Source organism: Arvicola amphibius, chromosome 8 (genome assembly GCF_903992535.2).
Source record: "Arvicola amphibius chromosome 8, mArvAmp1.2, whole genome shotgun sequence".
NCBI classification, from domain to species: Eukaryota; Metazoa; Chordata; class Mammalia; order Rodentia; family Cricetidae; genus Arvicola; species Arvicola amphibius.
This window is the reverse complement of record NC_052054.1, coordinates 53,099,335-53,111,501: the sequence shown is the minus strand read 5'-3', so window position 1 is coordinate 53,111,501 and position 12,167 is coordinate 53,099,335. Positions and strand designations below refer to the sequence as shown.

The 12,167-nt window shown below is 45.6% G+C and overlaps 1 protein-coding gene across 1 annotated transcript in view; it reads left to right on the top strand.

Annotated features, from left to right (window-relative positions):
- Positions 1-12,167, top strand: part of LOC119821713 — a 179,439-nt gene that overhangs the window by 44,088 nt on the left and 123,184 nt on the right. The window contains exon 11 of the mRNA XM_038340846.2: positions 394-555. Within this exon, the coding sequence (XP_038196774.2) occupies positions 394-555 (162 nt within the window). The remainder of the gene's footprint in view (positions 1-393; positions 556-12,167) is intronic.

The following is a 12,167-nucleotide window of genomic DNA, read 5'->3' as shown; positions in this document are numbered from 1 at the left end:
GACATGCACATACATTCTGTGACACCCATACACACAGACACACACACATAGACAAGACACACACACACAGAGAGAGACAGACATATACACATAGTCACACACACATACAGATAAAAAAAAATAAGCCAGGTAGTGCTGGTGCACACCTTTAATCCTTTGTACTTGGGAGGCAGAGGCAGGCGGATCACTGTGAGTTCGAGGCCAGCCTGGTCTACAGAGTTAGTTCCAGGACAGCTAGGGCTGTTACACAGAGAAACCCTGTACCTAAAAATAAAATAGATAGATAGATAGATAGATAGATAGATAGATAGATAGATAGATGCATTTTTAAAAAACGAAACAAGGGGACCTTCTTGCGTCTATTAACCATCGCTTCTCCCTGCTCTGCTTAAGATTTCTGACCCTGTGAAGGCTGTGCAGGTGCTCCAGGATCACGCTGCAAGGACAGTGGCTATGGGTCCACATCACTCCTCTTTCATGACTTCTCAGCCTTTGCATCCATGCAACTATGATCACGTCTGGCAGAATATTTATAGCAACACCGACCTCTACCAGGTAGGACAGGAGCGAATGGTGTGTTTGCCTTGCTCCCCTGTGGCCCCATCTGTCACCTTTAGGATTTCACCCTCTTTGTCAAAGCTCTATTATCTATGCAGGTTAATTACCATAATCAGAAGGAGGGGCATACAGCTGTGTGCTGTACACCTTCATTCTGCCTGCCATAGGCTCCCACAGATCCACGCTGGCAAGGCTGCAAGCCCTGTGCTGACAAGAGCTGAGCGCCCAGCCGATGGTCCCTTTGTGTGCTGTTAGTGGGACCGCATCGCAGCAGAAGCTGCTAGGGAAAACACCCCCCAAATAAGAAGAGAATCAATAAAACAGTGGAAAAAGACCAGCACACAGGTGGTGCAAGAGGAGATCGCATATGTGGGCGAGAAAGGACAGCAAAGAGAAGCTACCCTTTTGATGCAGAGGGAAAGACAGATTGTGAATGCCCACAGACCCCGGACTAAAGAGTACGGTGTTCTGTAAGCAGAGTGATATATGCAGAGGGGGATTTTTAAGAGGATTCGTGTGGCAGCAGCATGCGAGTTAAGCTGAAGAGGGAAGAGATCAAATTCACGAAGTCAGTCAGGATACTGTTGTCTGAGAAGGACGTGAAGTTGAGCCCTGAGAGGAACTTTCTAGACAGCGTTAGTGGCTGTTTGTCTTGTCGTTGGTGCCATGTGCTTTTGAAACTAGAATTTGCTAGTATCTGTTTGTGGTATATTAGCTAACGTAGGACGGGGAAGACCCAACTGTGTTCATAGTCCAACAGGAAAGGTTGCTAGGAAAAGAGAGAGGGAAGGAAGGACATGGGAAGTAGGTGATCTTGGGGGAACAGGAGGGGAGGGCATGAAGAAACAGGGCAGAGGGGTGATCCTGAGGAAGAGAGCATGGTGTCACACACTGGGAAGTGAGGGAGAGGTTTATATGAGTGATAGGTTAGGATGCAGGCATGGGGACTGGTCCAGGCTTGGGAGAGAGGCAGATGTCAGGTGAGAGGACCCGTGAGGAGCTCAGTGGCGACACCTGCAGGACCGTCAGGGAGAGCCACGTAGCTAACAGGCCCTAGCGTTCCTTTCAAACAGCCCAATTGCTTGAACTTCTGAAGTGAACTGTAGAGTGGTGGAAAATCGTAGAAATCAAAGGTGTGGGGAAGTTGAGGATGCTGGTGAGCATCCTGGACCATCACTCCAGGCTGGAGAAAGTGGGACCTGAAGGATTCCAGTGGGCTCCAGAGCATCTGGAAGCAAACACAAACACAGCACTTGTGCACACACACACACACACACACACACACACACACACACACACGCGCGCGCGCGCGCACGCTCGTGCTTCTCATGTCTTACGTCATTTTCAGTCTGCTGAATGCAGATCTAGAGAACCCAAAGAGAGACGAATTGACCACATAGGTCAGCAGTAGAAGTGGCATATCAGTACAGGTCTCCCTGGCTCCCAGATTCCTCCGTGGCACACCCAACTGTCAGTGTGCTTTCTCCTCGACTGGCGTCTTGCCAGCGCTGAGGGCTCACGTTACCCTGTGGTATATATGTCACTGTCAAGAGGAATGTATATTAACAAAGGGACATTAAAAGTATCCGAGTCTTCTGCTTCCTCACCCAAATGGACAGGAGGGTGGTGGAGAAAGCAAAAGACGCAAGGTGGTATATATGTCACTGTCAAGAGGAATGTATATTAACAAAGGGACATTAAAAGTATCCGAGTCTTCTGCTTCCTCACCCAAATGGACAGGAGGGTGGTGGAGAAAGCAAAAGACGCAAGGCATTCGCCTCCGAGCCTTAGCTTTGTGGTGCTGAACAATTTGCCCCAGAGGCCAATTAATTTATCACGCTCTGTCTGAGATTTCAGGTACCGACATCCGGGTGTGGTGGCATGCTCCTGTAATCCCAACACTTAGGAATTGGAGGTCATCCTCTGCTACAGAGCAAGTTCAAAACTGATCTGGGCTACAGGAGATCCTGTCTAAAAGAACAAAAAGAAGAAAGAAAGGAAAAAAGAAATAGAAAACCTTAAGCCTGTAATCACAAATGTGTTCTCTCACTGGCTGAGAAAGCAGAGAAAGTTAAAGTCTCAGGGGCCTAATGGGTTAAAGGAGGCCAATAAGAACAAGAGAGGAACAGGGGGACAGGGTGGAGTTAGATGTTTGAAAATGTGCAGAAGCAGTGAGGTCCAGGTGCCACTGGCCAGCAAGGGACCAGGGTTAGGAGTGCTGGTGGCACATATGGCCAAAGGAATTTACCTCTGTGGGACCTTGTGGTGGCAAGCAGAGGGCTCGCGGTGACTTTTCTAGGTGTCAGGCAGCAGAAAGCCTAAGTTAAGGCAGTTGTATGGGAAGCCATGTTGGAAATGGACGAGGGAAGGCTCCCGCTTGCCTTTGCTGGACCAGAGCAGAGGGAAAACTGATACTTTTACCTGAGCTCTGTTCCTGCCCTGGCAGGGAGGATGAGAACTCGGGTGAGATTGGTGTGGTCTTCTCTCATCAAAGCTGAGTTGAAGGCAGTCTCCCAAGTGTTAAAAGGGGAAGGGGGAAAGCCAGGCAGTGTGGCTCCCACCTATAATCCTGGCACTAGGGAGACTGAAGACTACAGCAGGAGGTTTACCAAGAATTCCAGGGCAACCTGGGGTACAGGGTGAGTTCCTGGGCAGCCAGGGGTACAGAGTGAGATACTGTCTTAAGAGAAATGAGGGGAGGGAGGAAGGGAGAGGGAGGGAGGAGGAAGGAGGAAGGCTAGGAAGGAAACTACTCCTGGCTATTTGCTGATTTATGAACGTTATTCTTGGAATTGACCAAAGACAGACAAATATGACCACTGTATTTTCAAGTTGATTTATGGTTGATAGATCATAAAGAGGCTTAGAATACTCATAAATGTCCAGGGTTGGAGCTTGAGACAGATAACACACACATCACATTACCTGCCTGCCTGTTCCCTCCTTCCCTCCTTCCCTCCTCCCCTCCCTCCCTCCCTCCCTCCCTCCCTCCCTCCCTCCCTCCCTCTCTCCCTCTTGCCTCTCTTCCTTCAACAGTTTTCTCCTGTGCCTAGAATTGCGCTGGGCTCCAGGAATGGGTCCTACGCAGTCCTTGCCCCTGGGAGGCATCCTATTGAAAATGAATTAAATATGAATATACAAGAGTTTCTCTGACATGTGAGCGCCATGAAGAGAACTACGGGGGGGGGGGGGCACACACTCTGGTGGAAACTGCCTGGAAAAGAGCTCTCTGGGCAGGGTTGGAAGACGGCACTGTTTAAGAAAAGGAATTCTGAGTCAACAACCAACATTTTTTTTTTTTTTTTTTTTTTTTTTTTTTTTTTCTGAATTTTCCCATGAGTCAGAATTTGTGTCCTCTGCAAGTATTTCTGTCTATACAGAATCAGGGCCCCCGCTTGGGCTCACAGTACGGGTCTGAATGTTGAGCAGCAGTCCCGGGGCTCAGGATTGGTAAACAGAGGCATCTGGGAGGTGCTGGAATGTGGGCATGGATCCGAGGCTTGGGTGCAGTTTTGCAAGCATGTAACTGTCAATTTCCCTTTAGCATCTGTGTGTGGGTCAGCACTCGAGCTCTGAAGCTGGCAAGTGGCAACTAAGAGCCACCAAGTATCTTTCTCAAGGGCGCTGGGCAGGAGGTGGATGAGCTGGGCGCCTGGACAGCTGGGAGAGAAGCAATAGGGAAAGCTGTTTGTCAGGAAAGCTTTCTTTAGGGTTTTCACTTTTTTTTTTTTTTCGAGACAGAGTTTCTCTGTAGCTTTGGAGCCTGTCCTGGAACTAGCTCTTGTAGACCAGGCTGGTTTCGAACTCACAGAGATCCGCCTGCCTCTGCCTCCCGAGTGCTGGGATTAAAGGCGTGTGCCACCGCCGCCTGGCTAGGGTTTTCACTTTTGAATAAAATGATTGTTTTTTACAGTTCAAGGCTTACAGAAAAGTTGCGTAGGCTTCTCCTGCCACTGGTATCCTACATTGTTACATTATTACAGTGCCTCTGCCTTCAGGGAACCCACCCTGGTGATAGTGTCAGCTGAGATGGGTGCAGGCAGATTTCACCGCCCCCCCTCTTCCCCTTTCATATCTGCTTCAGCCTTTGTCCAGGGCCCTCCTTGTGTTTAGGGCCAGGTCTCCTCTGTCTTAACAGTTTCCCAATCTTTCCTTGTTTATTATGACCTTTAGGAGTTCTGGCCAGGCTAATTGTAGAAGGAACCTTAATATGAGCTTGTTTTTCTCATGGCCACAGTGTGTGTGTGTGTGTGTGTGTGTGTGTGTGTGTGTGTGTGAGAGAGAGAGAGAGAGAGAGAGAGAGAGAGAGAGAGAGAGAGAGAGAGAGAGAGAGGGGTAGTGGGGGTAATCTCAGGGCCATGGTGTGTGTGTGGGGGTATTCTGATGACCACAGTGGGGGGACAGTGCTCTCATGGCCACAATGGAGGGGGGCAATCTTATGTCCACAGTGGGGGGTATGAGCTTGGGGAAACAGAATGCTCTTGGAGCGTGATGCAACACAAATCACAAAGTCACTAGCCATGTTAACTTTGTCCCCTTCGTTAGCTTTGCCGCATTTGCAGGTTTCCCACTGAAGTCACTATTTCTTTCTTAAAAGAAAATTTTAGTTTTTTTGTTTGTTTTGTTTTGTTTTTTTATTTGAGACCAGGTCTTACTGTGTAGCCCTGGCTGTCCTGGAATTCTCTACATAGACCAGGCTGACCTTGAATTCACAGAGATTCTCCTGCCTCTGCCTCCTAAGGCATCATGCTTCTAGGACATTCAAAGATAAGTGAAGAACTGGATTTCTTGTGACTGCCCACCCCTATGCTTCAGCCCTCATCTCTGATGTGTGGTGACTGCTTCCATCCATATGAATACTTCTGTTAAAACACACACAGGAGAGCTTTGTGTTTGATTTTTCTATTTAAATAACATGTCATTCCATGTGAATATCTTTCTATAACTTGATTTTTCTATGTGATAATATATCTGGGAAATCTGTCTGTACTGCTCTCTCTCTCTCTCTCTCTCTCTCTCTCTCTTGTGTGTGTGTGTGTATGTGTGTGTGCGTGTGCATACACACGTGCACACGTGCACATTGGAGGCTACAGGTCAATGCTAAGTGTCTCCCTTAACCTCTGTCCACCTTATATTTTGAGACAGGATCATCTCTCACTGAACCTGAAGCTCAATGATTGGCTAGGCCAACTGGCCTGCAAGTACCAGAGATCCTCCTGTCTCCACCTCCCTGGTGTAGGAGGCCCTTCTGTATTTGTGTTGCTTTCATTGATTGAATAAAGAAACTGCCTTTACCTTTTGATAGGGCAGGAACTTAGATAGGTGGGGAAGACAGAACAGAATTCTGGGAAGAAGGGCAGAGTGGCAGACGCCATGAATCTCCGGCCTGAGATGGACGTAGGTTAGAATCTTGCCGGTAAGCCACAATCACGTGGTGATATTCAGATTTAATAGAAATGGGTTAATCAAGATGTGAGAGTTAGCCAATAAGAGGCTAGAGCTAATAGGCCAGGCAGTAATTTAATTAATACAATTTCTGTGTGGTTATTTCAGGGGTTAAGCTAGCTGGGTGGCCGGGACCAAACGGAAGCCTGCTCACTCCTGTTACACCTCCCCAGTGCTGGGATTACAGGCATGTGTCACAGATTTTACACAGGTACTGAGGACTGAACCTATGTTTCCAAGTTTGCACAGTAAGCCTGCTTGTTTGTCCTGGCTGCCCCAAACTGAAATACTCACACAGAAACCATATTAATTAAATCACTGCTTGGCCCATTAGCTCTAGCTTCTTACTGGCTGACTCTTACATATTAATTTAACCCATTTCTATTAGTCTGTGTATTACTGTGGCTGTGGCTTACTGGCTAAAGTTCCAGCATCTGTCTCTGGCGGGGCTACATGGCGTCTCTCTGACTCTGCCCTTCTTCCTCCCAGCATACAGCCTAGCTTTCCCCACCTAGTTCTGTTCTTCCCTGCCATAGGCTCAAAGCAGTTCTTTATTCATTAACCAATAAAAGCAATACCTAGACAGAAGCACCTCCCACACCATTTCCCCTTTTCTGTTTAAACAAAAAGGAAGGCTTTAACTTTAACATAGTAAAATTACATATAATAAAACACTTATCAAGCAAGAATTACAGTTACAATATTTATATCTACTTTATCTTTTATCATAACTAAGTAAAACTGTAACTATAACTTCTTCAACTCCATCAAAGACTCCAGAAGGATATGATATTACCTAAGTAAACAGGAAGTACATTGTAAGCAACTTCCAAAACTCTAAAATTGATGGAAACATCTCACTGCCTGGACAGTCACCCAAAGTTCCTCTGTGTCGTTGGAGCATCCATCATCACCCTACAGGCCCATAATGTCCAGCAGACTTTTCCATGGAGTAGGAAATTTCAAAGACAGTTTCACCCCTATTGGCAGTTTGTCAGCCACTTTCTTCTGTGTCCTACAGAATGTCCAGCAGACTCTTTCAGTTCTTTCATGAAGCAGGAACCCTGATGGATTGTCTCACCTTTAGGCAAGTTCAGCAGTAATTTCTCTGTGGGTCCTCCATGTCCAGTTCATCAAGCAGTCCAGGCAAAAGCAGTTTCTTGCCCAAAGGATTAAGCAACTCCATAAGAATCCTCTTTGATGCCCATTTTCCTCTTGAAGTAGATTATTGCTGCCAGGAGCAGATGTGTCTCACTGTTTTGAACAGTCCTAAGTTTTTAAAACATTTAAAATGCTATATTCTGAAGGTCTCTGAAAGATTTGAAGAATAACCTATCTAACTGGAATATATCTCTATATATCTAGAAAATCTAACTAACATGACCACAAGCTTGACTATTATAAATGATTATCTATTAACTTATAATTCTTAATTATACATTACATTTCTAAATGAGCTGGATAAACACAATACTTTAATCAAGGTCAGAAATACATATACACAGTATAACAAAATTGACCTTAAATTTGTATCAACAAACTAAAATCCATACCAGTACAAATCTGTATAGGATATCCCTTTTTAAATGTAATATTTATAGACAATATTTGGGATTGAGTGTAGTTTTCTCCAGACTTTTTCTTGCTGTTTATTGGACAAAGTAATTTTTTGAGGGGTATTCAAGGCAACCTTTCAGAGGTCTCGGTCCATCAAACCATGTTAGTCTGGAAGCAGTCCACAGGTTCTCATCCTGTGTGGAAACAAAAGAAGAACCTCTATTCCGAAGTAATGTATCTTTAGATTCAAATTTTGAATTCAAGATACCTTTGAAATATATATGTTGGCTTAGTTTAGCAGTTCCTAGAATCAAATGTCTCTTTGCAGTTAAAAAATTCAAAGATAACACAATAATATACATAATCCAGACTCTGTGAATTTTCCATCTTTAGGTGGCTTGTCTTTATTACTTTTTCTACAAGTTTTTATGCCTTAATAGTATGCCTCTTTATTATATGCTACAGGTTACATGGCCATCCATGAATAGCCCTAGCCAAAAATCTTCTCTTATTAAAAACCAGGTCCAGGAACTAGAAAGACAGTTCAGCTGATAAAGTGTTTGCCGAAGGAGCTAGGGTCCAAGATGGGGATACTGGCTGGTTTTATGTCAACTTGACACAAGCTAGTCATCAGAGAGGAGGGAACTTCAGCTGAGGTCTCTAAAGATCCAGCTGAAGGCATTTTAAATTAGTGATCAATGCGGTGCCATTATGCCCTGTTATGGGTGGTGCCATCCCTGGGTTGGTGGTCCTGGGTTTTATAAGAAAGCAGGCTGGGGAAGCCATGGGAAGCAAGCCGTAAGCAGCACTCCTCCATGGCCTCTGCATCAGCTGCTGCCTTGGGGTTCCTACCCTGCTTCAGTTCCTGTCCTGACTTCCTTTGGTGATGAACCGCAATGTGGAAGTGTAAGTCAAATAAATCCTTTCTTCCCCAAGTTGTTTTTTTGGTCATGGTGTTTTGTTGCAGCAATAGAAATTGTAGCTAAGACTCTGGGCATGATGTACATATTTGACATCCCAGCCCTGGGGAGGTGAAAGTAGCCAGATTTCTGGAATTTGCTGGCAGTCAGACTTGCCTAATCAGTGAGCCCTGGGTGCCAGTGAGAGACCTCCAAAACAAGATGGACGGCTCCTGCAGAGCAACATTCAAGGTTGATCTCAGACCTCTCCACACATATAAACCAGCATCCGTGTCCTATGCGCATGCACACTCACGCACACGCACACACACACACCCCTGAACTTAAATCAGATATGGTGGTTCATGCCTGTAATCCCAGCACGTGAGGTAGAGACCAGAGAATCAAGAATTTTTTTTTTAAGCAATGAGCAAGAATTTGAGGCCAGCATGGTTTGTATAATGAACTACAGGCCAGCTTCAGCTGCATGGTGAGATCTTGTCTCAAAAATAAAACACACAAGTAAACAAAATCAAAAACCAGACCTACAAGCTATGTGTGTGGTTCACTGGTGGAGTGTTTGACTGATATTCTCAAGACCTGGGGGAATGGGAGAAGAGATGGACCTTCTCCTCTTCCTCCTCCTCCTCCTCCTCTTCCTCCTCCTCCTCCTCTTCCTCCTCCTCCTCTTCTTCCTCCTCCTCCTCTTCCTCCTCCTCCTCTTCTTCCTCCTCCTCCTCTTCCTCCTCCTCCTCTCCCTCCTACTCTTCCTCTTCCTCCTCTTCTTCCTCCTCCTCCCTCTTCTCTTCTCTTCCATTCTCTTCCCTTTCCTTCCCTTCCCTTCCCTTCCCCCCCTTTCTCCTCTCTCTCCTTCTCTTCTCTTCTCTTCTCTCCTCTTCTCTTCTCTTCTCTTCTTTCTTTCCTTCCTTCCTTCCTTCCTTCCTTCCTTCCTTCCTTCTTTCCTTCCATCCTTTCTTTCTTTTTTTTTGGTTTTCCAAGACAGGGTTTCTCTGTGTAAGCCTGGCTGTCCTGGAACCCTCTCTGTAGACCATGCTGGCCTTGAACTCTGGGATTTGCCTGCCTCCACCTCCCAAGTGCTAGGATTAGGATTTGCTGAAGGGAGCCTGCTTTCTTAAGTGTTGTTGAGAGGCCGCTTGTTGGTTCCCGGCTACTCAGCCACAAAATAATCACACAGAAACTGTATTATTTAAAACACTGCTTGACCCATTAGCTCTAACTTCTTATTGGCTAACACTTATATCTTAATTTAACCCATTTCTAGTAATCTGTGTATCGCCACATAGCTGTGGCTTACCGGCTAAAGTTTAAGCATGTCTGTCTCTGGCAGCAGCTCTATGGCTTCTCTCTGACTCCACCTTCTTTCTCCCAGCATACTCTGCCTAGTTCTGTTCTGCCCTGCCATAGGCTCAAAACATTTTCTTTATTAACCAATGGTACTCACAGCGTACAGAGGGGAATCCCACATCACTTAAGTATGTGTTACATTAGAATAGATAAAGAAATAAAATTTCCCAACACAGAGGATGCCAGGGTGGCAGCACATCCTCCATACCAGTCACCGATGGGCATCCTGGTCCCCCTGTGTATTCTGACATGGATTTTTGTGCCTGGGTATCACTCATGTTTACAATGATGCTGTCACAGTTTGACTTTATCCTCTATTCGCCATGAACACCGAAGGCTGACCTTTCTTCTCAATGTAATTCTAATTCTGCACTGACTTCAAGGTCTGGAGTTTGGAAATAAAGAAACATGTCAGGTTTTCTTATTATTGTTACTTTATGGTGATGTGTGCTTGACATGACCCTGAACCATATGGATCATAGTTTTTATTAGTCTTTGACAATGACGAAGTGTATTTAGCTATAGTCTTGATCTGGACAAGGGAAGAACCAGCCAGGCCATGCTGTCCTTGGGAGCCCACAACCTGCTTGTCAGTTCAGTATCCTGTGCCACCTCCTTAAGAAAACACACTTTAAATAGGCTTTATACAGAGATTTTCTTCTGATGATAATGCTTAAGATACAGTTTAAACAGGAAGCTCATGAAGTGATCCATGGCAGGAAGTACCACATTCTGGCTACAGAACCGGTGAGCAGTGGTGGAGCCTTCACCCATGCTCAGTGGCCATGCACCAGAGACACCCTGCCTATCACTTGTCCGGATTGACTCCAGAGATGGTGGGAGGCAGTCAGTATGAGGCCCACCCAATAGTATGGGACGTGGCAATTGCCACAAGCAGGATCAGCAAAATACAGGACTTTTTCTTGGTGCTCTCCATCAAATTCAATAGAATATTTATTTTTAAAAATAAATATTTTTCTGGGGCTGGAGAGATAGGTCAATGGCTAAGAACACTGGCTGCTCTTCCAGAGGACCTGGGTTCATTTCAATATCTACAAAGAGGCTCACAGCCACTGTAACTCTAGTTCCAAAGGACCCAATGACCTCTTCTAGCCTCCAGGAACACTAGGCACACACATGCTATGCCGACTTCCATGCAGGTAAAACACCCATATCCATGAAAAATAAAATAAATCTAATTAAAAATAAATAAATATTTTTGGGCCAGCAAGATGGCTCAAGTGGATAAAATTGATTTGCCACAAAAACCTGATGGCCTGAGGTCTGTCACCAGAGCCCATGGTGGAAAGAACTGACTGCTAAAAGCTGTCCTATATCACACACACACACACACACACACACACACATACACATGCACGCACTTGCACGCACACACGCACACATGCACACACGCACACATGCACACACGCACACGCATGCACCAAGACATGTGTGTGCCCATGTCATAGAGTTATACATCATGCACATACGTGCACACATACACACTTAAAATATTTTAAAAATAAATATCGTTGAATGATAGTAGGGATGCATATTTATCAAGGGAAATTAGGAAATACAGAAAAGAAGGAAAAACCCTTGACTTTATAATCTGAAGCGGCACAGTTTTAAGCGTTCCCTTTACATCCTGGCTACAAGGATATTCCGTGGACCCACACTCATAAGCGGCAGATGCTTGAGAATGAGGAAATGTGTAATAGACCTTTCCTCTAATTTTTCTTCCCATTCTACTTTCCAGCCCACTGTTTTTGCCAACTTTTAAGAAGGAAGTGAGTTTGACAGGCAGTAAAAATTCCAAACTCAAAATTCATGAGCTCGGCCATCTTTGAAAACAACCTGTCACAGGCAGGGTCAAGGGCAAAGATCTGCCTCCTGGGAAGAAAGAGCAACCGCAGACAGCGGTGGTGTCGTGGACACTCTGATCTGCCCTGGGCTTCCCAGCAGGTCTGCTGCTCCCGAGAAATGTTCTCCTGGGCTTTGAACATTTCCTGTAGTTGGGTCCGTTTTCCTGGAGGATGCTGCACCGTCTCTTTCTTCTTGCTTCCTTCCTGGCAATCCACTGGCCCAGCATCCACTGGTGCTTTATTTGATCATTCTTTCAAGTGTCTTTCACTGTAATCTGATGTCACTTTTCGCTCTGGTAATTTTTGAAGCAACTGAAAAACTCACAATCCCCTCAGAGAAAGGATGCGGCTCAGAGCTTCCCTTCTGGGTACGTGTTGAACTACAGGCTCAGCAGGGGAACGAGCCTCCTCACATGCAGCCTTGGGAACTGCGTCCGTTAAACATAAGCCGTCTGTGGGTCATGGTAAACCACAATGG